This window comes from Pongo abelii, chromosome 2, assembly GCF_028885655.2.
Source record: "Pongo abelii isolate AG06213 chromosome 2, NHGRI_mPonAbe1-v2.0_pri, whole genome shotgun sequence".
NCBI classification, from domain to species: Eukaryota; Metazoa; Chordata; class Mammalia; order Primates; family Hominidae; genus Pongo; species Pongo abelii.
This window is the reverse complement of record NC_085928.1, coordinates 17,864,918-17,878,957: the sequence shown is the minus strand read 5'-3', so window position 1 is coordinate 17,878,957 and position 14,040 is coordinate 17,864,918. Positions and strand designations below refer to the sequence as shown.

Genomic DNA, 14,040 nt, shown 5'->3' with positions numbered 1-14,040 from the left:
TTTGTCTATTCTAGGTCCTTCATATTTTCACATGAATTTTATAATCAGTTTGTCAATTTATACAAAAAAAGGAAATGTGACTGTTATTGGATCAAGTCTATAAATCAACTAGGGAAGAACTGACATTTAAACAATATTGAGTCTTCCAACCCAGCAACACAAGTTATCTCCATTTATTTAGATTTTTTTAAATTCTCTTAGCAATGTTTTAAAGTTTTCAGTGTACAGGCATTTCACATTGCTTGTTAGGTTATCCCTAAATATTTCATCTATTTGATGCTGTTGTAAATGGTATTGCTTTTAATTTCACTTTTTCAATTGTTTGTTGTTAGTATATGGAAATACAGTTGAGTGTTGTACATTGATCTTGTATCCTGTAACCTTGCTAAACTCATGTATTAGTTCTAGTAGTTTTGTTTTGTTTAGAGATAGAGTCTGGCTCTGTCACCCAGTTTGGAGTGCAGTGGCACAATCTCAGCTCACTGTAGCCTCAAACTCCTGGGTTCAAGCAATCCTCCCACCTCAGCCTTCTAAGTGTCTGGGTCTAAAGCTATGCATCACCGTGCCCAGCTAATTTTTTCATTTTTTATAGAGCCAAGGTCTCACTCTGTGCCCAGGCTAGTTTTGAACTCCTGACCTCAAGTGATCCTTCTGTCTCAGCTTCCCAAAGTGGTGGGATTACACTTTGGGTGGGTGAGCTACCATGCCTGCCCTGTTTCTTCCTTTTAAATGTTTCACTGGATTTTCTACATAGATGATCAGGTCATCTGAGGGTAAAAATATTTTCATTCTTACTTTTTTTAAAAAGGAGGTTACTTTTGTTTATTTTTCTTACCTTATTGCACTGGCTAAAACCTCCAATGCTGAATAGAAGTCGTGAGAGTGGATATCTTGTCTTCTTTCTGATCCTAATGGGAAAGGATTTGGTCTTTTACCATTAAAAATGATGTTAGGTATAGGTTTCTTTATAGATGCACATTATCAGGTTGAGGAAGTTCTCTTCTTTTTAAAATTTTTTTAACTTTTAAGTTCCAGGGTACCTGTGCAGGTTTGTTACATAGGTAAACATGTGCCAGGTGGTTTGCTGCACAGATCAACCCATCACCTAGGTATTAAGCCCAGCATCCATTAGCTGTTCTTCCTTATGCTCTCCCTCCCCCCAACCTTCCCCAACAGGCCCCAGTGTGTGTTGTTCTCCCCATATGTGTCTATGTGTTCTCACAGTTCAGCTCCCACTTATAAGTGAGAACATGCAGTGTTTGGTTTTCTGTTCCTGCATTAGTTTGCTAAGGATAACAGCTTCCAGCTCCATCCAGGGCCCTGCAAAGGACATGATCTTATTCCTTGTTATGGCTGCATAGTATTCCATGGTATATATGTACCACATTTTCTTTATCCAGTCTATCATTGATGGGCATTTGGGTTGATTCCATGTCTTTGTTATTGTGAATAGTCCTGCAGTGAAGTTATGCATGCATGTATCTTTATAATAGAATGATTTATATTCCTGGGTATATATCCCGTAATAAGACTGCTGGGTCAAATGGTATTTCTGATTCTAGATCTTTGAGGAATTGCCACACTGCCTTCCACAATGGTTGAACTAATTTACATTCCAATCAACAGTGTAAAAGCATTCCTTTTTCTCCACAACCTCACCAGCATCTGTTGTTTCTTGACTTTTTAATAATCACCATTCTGACTGGCAAGAGATGGTATCTCATCATGGGTTATTTTATTTTATTTTATTTTATTTTATTTTTATTTTTGAGACATTGTCTCACTCTGTCACCCAGGCTGGAGTGCAGATCTCAGCTCATTGCAACCTCTGCCTCCTGGGTTCAAGCAATACCTGGGTCCAAGCAATTCTTGTGCTTCAGCCTCCTGAGTAGCTGGAATTACGGGTGCTCACCACCACGCTTGGCTAATTTTTGTATTTTTAGTAGAGACAAGGTTTGCCATGTTGGCCAGGCTAGTTTTGAACTCCTGACCTCAAGTGACCCACCCACTTCTCATTGTGGTTTTGATTTGCATTTCTCTTATGATCTGTGATGTTGAGCTTTTTTTCATGTTTGTTGGCTGCATGTATGTCTTCTTTTGAGAAGTGACTGTTCATGCCCTTTGCCCACTTTTTAATGGGGTTATTTTTTTCTTGTAAATTTGTTGAAGTTCCTTGTAGATTCTGGATATTATACCTTTGTCAGATGGATAGATTGCAAAAATTTTCTCCCATTCTGCAGGTTGTCTGTTCACTCTGATGACAGTTTCTTTTGCTGTGCAGAAGCTCTTTAATTAGATCCCATTTGCCAATTTTTGGTTTTGTTGCAATTGCCTTTGGCATTTTTGTCATGAAATGTCTATGTCCTGAATGGTATTGCCTAGATTTTTGTCTAGGGATTTTACAGTTTTGGGTTTTACATTTAAGCCTTTAATCCATCTTGAGTTAATTTTTGTATCGCTGTAAGGAAGGGGTCCACTTTCAATTTTCTACATATGGCTAGCCAGTTTTTGCAGCACCATTTATGAAATAGGGAGTCCTTTCCCCATTGCTCATTTTTGTCAGATTTGTTGAATATCAGATGTTTGTAGGTGTGTGGTCTTATTTCTGAGTTCTCTATTCTGTTCCATTGGTCTATGTATCTGTTTTTGTACTAGTACCATGAGGTTTTGTTTACCGTAGCCTTGTACTATAGTTTGATGTCAGGTAGCATGATGCCTCCAGCTTTATTCTTTTTGCTTAGAATCCTAAGCAAAACGATATTGGGGCTATTGGGGCTCTTTTTTGGATCCATATGAATTTTAAAATAGTTTTTTCTAATTCTGTGAAGAATGTCAATGGTAGTTTAATGGGAATAGCATTCAATCTATAAATTTCTTTGGGCCATATGGCCATTTTCACAATATTGATTCTACCTATCCATGAGCATGAAATGTTTTTCCATTTGCTTGTGTCCTCTCTGATTTCCTTGAGCAGTGGTTTGTAGTTCTCCTTGAAGAGGCCCTGCACTTCCCTTGTTAGCTGTATTCCTAAGTATTTTATTCTTTGTAGCAACTGTGAATGGGAGTTCATTCATGATTTGGCTCTCTGCTTGCCTGTTTTTGGTTTATAGGAATGCTAGCAATTTTTGCACATTGATTTTGTATCCTGAGACTTTGCTGAAGTTGCTTATCAGCTTAAGAAGCTTTTGGGCTGAGATGATGGGGTTTTCTAGACATAGGATCATGTCATCTGCAAACAAAGACAGTTTGACTTCTTCTCTTCCTATTTAAATACACTTTATTTCTTTCTATTGCCTGATTGCCCTGGCCAGAACTTCCAATACTAGGTTGAATAAAAGTGGTGAGAGACGCCATCCTTGTCTTGTGCCAGTTTTCAGGGGGAATGCTTCCAGCTTTTGCCTACTTAGTATGACACTGGCTGTGGGTTTGTCATAGATGGTTCTTGTTATTTTGAGGTATATTCCTCAATACTTAGTTTATTGAGAGTTTATTGAAGAGACGTTGAAGGCCTTTTCTGTGTCTATCGAGATAATCATGTGGTTTATGTGATGAGTTACATTTATTGATTTGCATATGTTGAACCAACCTTGAATCTCAGGGATGAAGCCAGCTTGATCGTGGTGGATAAGCTTTTTGATGTGCTGCTGGATTTGGTTTGCCAGTATTTTATTGAGGATTTTTGTATTGATGTTCATCAGGGATATTTGTCTGAAGTTTTGTTTTTTTATTGTGTCTCTGCCAGGTTTTGGTATCAGGATGATGCTGGTCTCATAGAATGAGTTAGGGAGGAGTCCCTCCTTTTCAATTGTTTGAGATAGTTTCAGAAGAAATGGTACCAGCTCCTCTTTGTACCTCTGGTAGAATTCAGCTGTAAATTCATCTGTTCCTGGGATTTTTTTGGCTGCTAGGCTATTTGTTACTGCCTGAATTTCAGAACTCATTATTGGTCTATTCAGGGATTCAATTTCTTCCTGGTTCAGTTTTGGGAAAGTGTTTGCGCCCAGGAATTTACCCATTCCTTCTAGATTTTCTAGTTTATGTGCATAGAGGTGTTTATAGCATTCTCTGATGGTTGTTTGTATTTCTGTGAGGTCAGTGGTGATATCCCCCCTATCATTTGTCATTGTGTCTATTTGATTCTTCTCTTTCTTTATTAGTTTAGGTAACAGTCTATTTTATTAATTTTTTTTCCAGAAAGAAAAAAAAAAACAGCTCCTGGATTTGTTGGTTTCTTGAAATTTTTTTTGTGTCTCTATCTCCTTCAGTTCCAATCCAATCTTGGTTATTTCTTGTCTTCTGCTAGCTTTGGGATTTGTTTCTTCTTGGTTGTCTAGTTTTTTTAGTTGTGATGTTAGGTTGTGGATTTGAGATCTTTCTAGCTTTTTGATGAGGGCATTTAGTGCTATAAATTTCTCTCAACACAGCTTTAGCTGTGTCCTAGAGATTCTGGTACATTGTCTCTTTGTTGTCATTAGTTTCAAGGAATTTCTTGATTTCTGCCTTAATTTCATTATTTACCTAGGAGTCATTCAGGAGCAGGTTGTTCATTTCCATGTAGTTGTATGGGTTTGAGTGAATTTCTTAATCTTGAGTTCTAATTTGATTGTGCTGTGGTTGGAGAGACTGTTTGTTATGATTTCAGTTCTTCTGCATTTGCTAAGGAGTGTTTTACTTCTGATTATATGATCAATTTTAGAGTGCCATGTGGCTATAAGAAGAATGTATATTCTGTTGTTTTTGGGTGGAAAGTTCTGTAGATATCTATCAGGTCCATTTGATCTAGGGTTTAGTTCAGGTCCTGAATATCTTTATTAATTTTCTGTCTCAATGACCTGTCTAATATTGTCAGTGGAGTGTTAAATTCTTTCACTATTATTGTGTGGGAGTCTAAGTCTCTTTGTAGGTCTCTAAGAACTTGGTTTATGCATCTGGTTGTTCCTATATTAGGTGCATATGTATTTAGGATAGTTAGCGCTACTTGTTGAATTGAGCCCTTTACCATTATGGAATGCCCTTGTCTGTTTTATCTTTGTTGGTTTAAAGTCTGTTTTGTCAGAAACTAGGACTGCAACCCTTACTTTTTTCTGTTTTCCATTTGCTTGGTAAATTTTCCTCCATTCCTTTATTTTGAACCTATGTGTGTCTCTGCACTTGAGATGGGTCTCTGGAAGAGAGCATCTGGGTGTTTGCTGATGCTGACGGGTCTTTGCTCTTTAGCCAGCTTGCCATTCTGTGTCTTTTAATTGGGGCATTTAGCCCATTTACATTTAAGGTTAGTGTTGTTATGTGTGAATTTGATCCTGTCATCATGACGCTAGCTGTTTATTTTGCCAATTTGTTTATGTGATTCCTTCATAGTGTCACTGGTCTGTGTACTTCAGTGTGTTTTTGTAGTGCCTGGTAAGTTTTTTCATTCCATATTTAGTGCTTCCTGCAGGAGCACTTGCAGGGCAGTCCTGGTTGTAACAATTCCCTCAGCATTTGCTTGTCTGAAAAGGATCTTATTTCTCCTTCACTTATGAAGCTTAATTTGGCCTGATATGAAATTCTGGGTTGGAAATTCTTTTCCTTAAGAATGTTGAGGCCGGGTGCAGTGGCTCACGCCTGTAATCCCAGCACTTTGGGAGGCCGAGGCGGGCGGATCACGAGGTCAGGAGATCTAGACCATCCTAGCTAACACAGTGAAACCCTGTCTCTACTAAAAATACAAAAAATTAGTCGGGCGCGGTGGCAGGTGCCTGTAGTCTCAGCTACTCGGAAGGCTGAGGCAGGAGAATGGCGTGAGCCTGGGAGGCGGAGCTTGCAGTGAGCTGAGATTGCGCCACTGCACTCCAGCCTGGGCGACAGAGCGAGACTCAGTCTCAAAAAAAAAAAAAAAAAAAAAAATGTTGAATATTGGCCTCCAGTCTCTTTGGCTTCTAGGATTTCTGCTGAGAGGTTCACTGTTAGTCTGATGGGCTTCTCTTTGTAGATGACCTGGCCTTTCTCTCTGGCTGCCCTTAACATTTTTTCTTTCATTTTGACCCTGGATAATGTGACGATTATGTGTTTTGGGGTTGATCTTCTTGTGGAGTATCTTACTGGGGTTCTCCACATTTCCTGAATTTGAATGTTAGCCTGTCTTGCTAGGTTGGCGAGGTTCTCCTGGATGACATCATGAAGTATGTTTTCCAACTTTGGTTCCATTCTCCCCGTCTCTTTCAGGTACCCCAATCAGTTGTAGGTTTGGTCTTTTTACATAATCCCATATTTCTTGGAGGTTTTGTTTGTTTTCATTCTTTTTTCTCTATTTTTGTCTGCCTGTCTTATTTCAGAAAGACAGTTTTCAAGCTCTGAGATTCTTTCTGCTGCTTGGTCTACTTAGCTATAGACACTAGTGATTGGATTGTGAAGTTCTCACATTGTGTTTCTCAGCTCCATTAGGTGTTTTATGTTCCTCTCTAAACTGGCTACTCTGGTTATCAGCTCCTGTAATGTTTTATCATGATTCTTAGCTTCTTTGCATTGGGTTAGAACATGCTCCTTTAGCTCAGCAAAGTTCGTTATTACCCTCATTCTGAAGGCTACTTCTGTCAATTCAGCCATCTCAGTCTCAGTCCAGTTCTGTGCCCTTGCTGGAGAGGTATTACAATCATTTGGAGGAGAAAAGGCACTCTGGCTTTTTGAGTTTTCAGCATTTTTGCATTGATTCTTTCTCATCTTTGTGGGCTTATCTACCTTCAGTCTTTGAGGTTGCTGACCTTTCAATGGGTTTTTTTGGGGGTCTTTTTTGTTTATGTTGTTGTTGCTGCTTTCTGTTTTTCTTTTAACAGTCAGGCCCCTCTTCTGCAGGGCTGCTGTGGTTTGCTGGGGGTCCACTCCAGACTCTAATCACCTGGGTCCCTCCTGCACCTGGAGGTATCACTATCACCAGCAAAGCGTGCAAAATAGCAAAGACGGCTGCCTGCTCCAACCTGATGCTGGCCCGAACACTCCTGTAAGAGGTGTCTGGGGATCCCTTGGGAGTTCTCACCCAGTCAGGAGGAATGGGATCAGGGACCTGCCTCAAGAAGCAGTCTGGCTGCCCCTTGGGGGACTGGGTGCACTGCACTGGGGGGGATCCCCTTTTGTCCAGACTTCCCAGACTCTCCAGAGCCAGCAGGCAGGAAAGGCTAAGTTGGCTGAACCACAGAGACTGTGGCCACCCCTCCCCTGAGGGGCTCTGTCCCAGAGAGATCAGAGTTCTGTCCATAAAACCCTGGCTGGAGTTGCTGAAATTCTCACAGGGAGGTCCTGCCCAGTGAGGAGGGATGGATCGGGGTCCCACTTAAAGAAGCAGTCTGGCCACAATCTGCCACAGCAGCTGTGCTGCGCAGTGGGGAGGAAGTTCTGTTCTATGCTTAGTTTGTTGAGACTTTATCAGAAATTGATGTTGAAGTTTGTAAAAAAATTTTTCTGTATCTACTGAGATGATCACATAGTTTTCTTTTTTAGTTGGTAAATGTCATGAGTTATTGATCAATCTTTAGATATTAAACAAAGCTTGCATTCCAGGGATAAACCTCACGTTGTCACGATGATGTATTCTCTTTTTAACATTTGGTCATACTCAATTTGTTAAAATTTTGTTTAAAATTTTAAATCTATGTTTATAGGACATATTAGCCTGCAGCTTTCCTCCTCCTCCCCTCCCCCTCCCCTCCCTCCTTCTTCTTCTTCTTCTTCCTCTTCCTCTTCCTCCTTCTCCTTCTCCTTCTCCTTCTCCTTCTTCCTATTCAATTTTGAAATCAGGGTAATGTTGTCCTCATAGAATGAGTTGGGAATTACTTCCTTATTTTCAGTTTTTTTAGAAGAGTTTGAGTTGAACTGGTAATATTTCTAAGGCACAGCTTAGTTGGGTGCCTGTGGCTCAGGTTTTCACATAAGAATACAGTCAAGGTGTCACCTGTTTCAAAGTTCACTGACATGGCTGTTAGCAAGTCCCAGGTACTTGCTGGCTGCAGGCTGGAAACATCAGTTCCTTGCCAATGGGGGCCTCTTTACAGGACAGCTTATAACACAACAGCTGGCCTCCCACAGAGTGAGTTAGTGGGACAATGAGACAGATCTAAGATGAAGCCACAGTTTTTGTGAACTAATGCCAAAAGTGACATCTCACTAGTAAGCAAGTTAGTAAGTTCACCTCATACTCAAGGAGAGAGGACTTCATAGGAGTGTGACTACAAGGAGGTGGGAATCATTGAAGAACATCTTAGAGGCTACCTACCATAGTTGTTTACAACATTACCTTATCCCTCATATCTGCAGAATCTATAGTGATGTCACCTCTCCCATTCCTTATTTGGGTAATTGTATCTTATTTCTTTTTTTTCTGATCACTTTGGCTAGAGGTTGATCAGTTTTACTTATCTTCATAGCTTCTGGCTTTACTGACTTTTTTCCTATTGTTTTCTGTTTCCTATTTTATTTCCTAACCTGATCTTTATTATTTCCTTTCTTCTACTTACTTTGGGTCTCATTTGCTCTTTTTTTCTGTTTGTAAGGTGGAAGATGAGGTCATGGATTTGAGACGTTTCTTCTTTTCTAATATGGGGTTTAGTGCTCTAGATTTCCCCCAATACTGCTTTAGTGGCATCCAACAAATCTAGGTGGTATTTTCATTTTAATTCTGGTCAATATTTTCTAGTTTTCCTTTTGATTTCTTTTTTGACCATGGGTCATTTTAAAGTGTTCTATGTAGTTTCTAAATATTTCAGGATTTTCCAGAGATCTTTCTGTTATTGATTTCCATTTTAATTTCATTGTCAGAAAACATACCTTATATGACTTGAATCCTTTAACTTTTTTTTTTTTTTTTGAGACAAAGTCTTGCTCTGTCGCCCAGGCTGGAGTGCAGTGGCATGATCTCAGCTCACTGCAACCTCTGCCTCCTGGGTTCTCCTGCCTCAGCCTCCCTCAGCTGTAGTCCCTCAGCTGGGACTACAGGTGCATGCCACCACACCCATCTAATTTTTGTATTTTTAGTAGAGATGGGTTTTCACCATGTTGGCCAGGCTGGTCTCAAACTCCGGACCTCTGGTGATCTATCCGCCTCAGCATCCCAAAGTGCTGGGATTACAGGCATGAGCCACTGCATCTAGCTTGAATCGTTTTAAATTTAATGAGACTTTTCTATGGCCCAGAATATGATATATCTTGGTAAATGTTCCATGTGTACTTCAAAAGAATATGTATTCTGCTGTTGTTGGGTGAAAGGTAATATAAATGTCAATTGGGTCAAGTTGGTTGACAGTGTTCAAGTTTTCTTTATCTTTATTGGTTTTTGAAATTTTTATCAAAAATTCAATATCTGCAACTGGATTTAAACATTTTTGTATTTTTTTATTGTGTTAAAATATTTTTCTTCCTCTCCTTTCTTGCATGTACACACACGTGAATACTCACACACACAGTCTCAAATTTAGAGACCACAGAATTGTAACGAAATAAAGCATCTGATTGTGATGCTGCATCTTTTAACAAATTTATTGTTCAATAAAACACTTTTGAAACTGGGTTATTTTATCTTTCCTTGTCTGACCTTGTAAGCCACTTAATTGTAAAATGCGTTTCTATTCACAGTACCTCTTAATATTTTATTCTTTATGCCAAGTCATGCTCCCACTGCAAACAAAACAGGCAGCAAAATCTTTAATAGAGTGAAAGAAATATAAGGGTTTCTAGTATAATGCTGTTTACAGGTGTTCCTGTTTTAACAGGATATATAAATACTTGATAAACCTTGTATTCTGCAAAATTATATGTAAAAATAATAGACTGTGGGGAATAGGATGGGGTCATAACACTCAAAACAGTTAACTTTGTAACAAGAGTATTAATAAAATATTAATTATTCCAACTAAAACACTACCACCCAGTAAATGTCCACTATCATTTGTACCCAGGATCAAAGTCAACTTCTACAGTCTTAAATCTCAAGACACAGGTCCTCAGGGGCATTCATCTCCAATAGATAACATTGTCAAAAAGTTAAAAATCTGCTCTGGGTCTGTGCTTTCTTTAACAATCAACTGAAGTTTTTAAACATAAGGCAAATCTCTTCTCCGCTTCTTCATCTACTCCTACAGCCTCATCTTCTAGGGAAGACACAAGTTCTTAAGCCATTAAGCCAGCCACTACTTGCCCTAAGGGAAGGAACTGCCAAGCTTAAAGCTTCCTTTACTAGCTGTGAGAAAGCTTGCCCCTGAATGTTTAAATTATTGATTTGCTGGGGGAAAAGTAACATATGAATCAATGACAAAATTTTCTTATTACCAACTGGGTAATACCAATTGAGTATTACTTTGCATTATAGAAACATGTTACAGCTGAAAAGACTGTACTTCATAGTTCTCTAACCTTGAAATGCATGATTTTCCCAGTCATTTTGTTGGCAGCAGCCACCGTTGGGATTTAAATCTCTTTCCTCCCAGGATCACTGGATGCATATTTACTGAGCACCTATTATGTCCCAGAGTCTGTTCTAAATGCTGGAGACACAGTGGTGAACACAAGAGGACAGGCAAAGTCCCTGTGTCCACAGACTTCCATTCTGGTAGGGGATACAGACAATCAACAGGTAAATCAACAAATATGGTAATAGCAGACTATGCTTGCTATAAGGAACACAAAACGGGCTGATAGGATATGGAATGAGATGAGGGGGTGATCATGGGTAGAGATGCTACTTTAGATAGGATGATCAGGGAAGGTGTCTCTGAAGAGGTGACACTGGAGCCAAGACCTATAAGATGAGAAGGAACTAGTCATGGGAATATCTGAGGAGGACTTCCAGGCAGAGGGAACAGTAAGTACAAAAGCCTTGAGATGGGAGTCAGTGTAGTGTGCTTGAGGAACAGAATGAAAAGTGGCTGAGGCAGTCTCTGGGGTATACTCTAGTTGGAGTGCCACATATCACCACCATGCTGAGGCTGACCCAACAACCAATCACTGCTGCTTAACAATTCCATGTCCTCCATGCCTAACATGGCAAAACAGCCTCCCAAAATGCAACTGACCGATTCTCATCTGAGTGTCAAATCCACAGGCAAGGGAGCACGACATGCTTGGTCACCATACAGGGTAAGGCTGGAGTGGGGCTGGATGAGTTTGGCTGGTTTGAGGAAGTTGTTAATTTCTGATTGTGGGCTCCATCTAGAAGTCAGCTGTGGGCTAAGGAGAGGGCTGGAGCAGGGCTTCTCATGAGGCACCCTGGGACAGCTGTGGTAGGATGAGGGTACAGTGTTGGGGTGGGAGAGATGGGATGGCCCTGAGGAAGGATGAAGTTGCCTCCAAGGCAAGGTGTTATAAGTCCCTTCAGAAAAAAGTCACCATTTTGCTTCTTTTGCGAATCCTGGGAGCCATACTTACCTTGGTGAGCTGGTCAGTTTCTAGTCAGCCAGAATTATCTAGCAAATAGCCAGGTAGCAGCGCTTCACTGCTTTTGCAGAAACCCTAACTCACCCAGACTGGTTCTGCTGTGCTGTCCTCAAGTTTTTGTGTTGTTTTGGAATCCTCTACATGGTCTTCAATTTAAATATAAATACCTCATCTTCTCAGAAGGATTGTACCTCCATTATAGAGAGAGACTCTTCATTCTCTTCTTTGGATACCCTTGCAGTAGTTAGCACAATACTGACCTAGATCTTTCCCCTTCTCAACAGGTAGACTATTTCAGAGGGAATGTCTCATGTGGCTTAATCCTGTAGTGGGAGACCAGCTAGTGGCTTGTGCTGCCAAAAGATAGTAACATTTGGGGTTTCATGATTCAGTTATGTGTGATGAGAAACTGGGCTACTTACCTGTTCTTCCTGCAGCGAATTGTAAAGGCAAGAAAGAAAAGTATCAGCAGAAGTCCACAGCTGAGAAAAGTCCAAACAATACCCAAGAGGACAGGAGATAATGAAGAGATGGTCTTACTGCCATGGTGGGAAGATGTCTGAGGACAGAATAAGGAAGAGCTGTTAGGAATGAAGGATTTTCTATAGGTCAAAACCAAACTGCCCCATCGTCACCAAGTGCTGGGAAATACGTATCCTGCATGAGCAGCTCCTCCTCCCAGTCCTCCCCTTCCTCGTCCCCCTTTCCCTCCACCTCCTCCTCCCCAACACCACCACCACCACCACATACATCTGAGCAGCCCTGGCATCCTGTGGCTGCTCACTTACAATTGTTGTCTTGCAGAGATCATGAAGGAGTCTCTGATCCAGCTCCTGGCCAGGAAAGCTGTCACACAATTCAGAGCAGTTTATTTCAGGCTCCATGTCACCACATGCCCCTGTTGGCGTGTGCTTATTCACAGTCTTGGTTACCCACTGGTAGGGATGCAGATCTTTGACTAAAACACAAGAGCAACTCAAATCTTTTCTTCAGAGGCCCCATTTTGGAGCTGGCTGCAGGCTCAGAATCCAGAGTGAACAACCCATTCAGGTAGAAGCAAAGGGTTATTTCACTAGGCTCCTTCATCAGACATCCTTCGACTGGTCACCCTCCAAAATCAGACATCCTTCAACTGGTCCCCTGCTGCCAGTGCATGCCATGTGAGTCAAGAGTGGACATCTTAGTAACCATCAGGCTACACAAGGTGATGATTCTGGTTAACCACCAGATGGCAGTCACTGTTCGAGTACCCTCACTCTGGTTCCTGAAGAAAGGAAAGCAATTAAACCTGTTAAACAAAGGCACACACACACACACACACACACACACACACACACACACACACACACACACACACACACACACACACACACACACACACACACACACACACACACACACACACACACACACACACACACACACACACACACACACACACACACACAGTAAATGGCTTATTACAGAGGTTTTAAAATATCATCTATTTTAATTATATAGTTATATTTTATTATACACTTTATTATATATATTACAAAGGTATCAAATATAATATGTTTAAATAAACATATTTTAAGCCATTATAGTAAATAATATTTTTAAAACAAAGATAAAGCATATCTAACATTTTCTGCAGTTTCTTTTCAGATCCTTTTTATGGCCCAGTACTGTAAAGACCTTAGCTCAGACTTGTGAGCCACATTTTTCTTTTTTCCATACTGGGAAACCCAGTGCCCTCCCAAGATCTTTCTACGCAGCTCATGGCTTAAGTTCTGTCTGATCCTGGATGGTGCTGGGCTCAGGTGCCCCATGCTGTCTCCACACATGATCTGTCAGTCACTCTAGCTCTTGTTCTCTCTAGCTCTTGTTCTCTATGCCCAGTCGGCTGGGGTCAAAGAAAGGTACCCAAGCTGCCTGCAAGAGTCTTTGTTTGTTTGTATTTAAACTGTGAGACTAACACGAGTGAGATAGACTACTCAGGCAATAGGGAAAGAAACTGGGGAGCTCTAGGAACTCCTGCAGAGTGAGTGGCTGGCCAGAGGATGGTGTTATTTCTCTCAGAAGACCCTCGCAATATGAATAATGTGATCTAAACAGAAGCTCAGCCTTATGGAACAAAGACAGAAAGGCAAAAAGGCTCAAATTAGCACCAGTAGAAAAGATAAGCCATATCCCTAATTCTTTAAAGCAATCAATCCCTTAATAGAGAAAATAGATTTGAAATTTTACCAGTGGTAATCTAAAAGAGGCTGCCACTTCTGCTTTGTGTTTTTTAAACAGCTTAGCACAGTTTCCTTTGATTGTGGAGGAAAATTGGACAAGGCAAAAATATCAATTACTATTATTTCAATAGCCACTGAACACAGGGCCCATGTTTAAGCCAGAACAACAGTGACAGGTGGAGAGTACCATCTTTGGAGTCTGTGTGCTTAGGCACAAACAATATAGCACCAGGTGCTGACCATTCATTGGCCTCTCATATGTTCCTGAATTATTTACCAGGTTTATTACAATGAAATCCCAAGAGAACTAAAAGCCACTATCTCCCATCAAGGCATTTAAATTCTTGCATATTCTAGTCAGATTATTGAATGCAAAATTAAGAAGCAAATATAAAAACCTATTTACATTCTAATTTAGTTG

The 14,040-nt window shown here is 40.5% G+C and overlaps 1 protein-coding gene across 2 annotated transcripts in view; it reads right to left on the bottom strand.

The window, feature by feature from the left end:
* GPR156 (G protein-coupled receptor 156) overlaps positions 1 to 14,040 on the bottom strand; it is a 123,505-nt gene that overhangs the window by 69,356 nt on the left and 40,109 nt on the right. For both annotated transcript variants that reach the window (XM_002813242.5, XM_054551432.2), the window contains exons 2-3: positions 12,186 to 12,661; positions 11,820 to 11,956 (exon numbers count right to left, since the gene is read on the bottom strand). In XM_002813242.5, coding sequence (XP_002813288.4) covers positions 11,820 to 11,956; positions 12,186 to 12,281 — 233 coding nt within the window. In that variant the 5' untranslated portion in view covers positions 12,282 to 12,661. The remainder of the gene's footprint in view (positions 1 to 11,819; positions 11,957 to 12,185; positions 12,662 to 14,040) is intronic.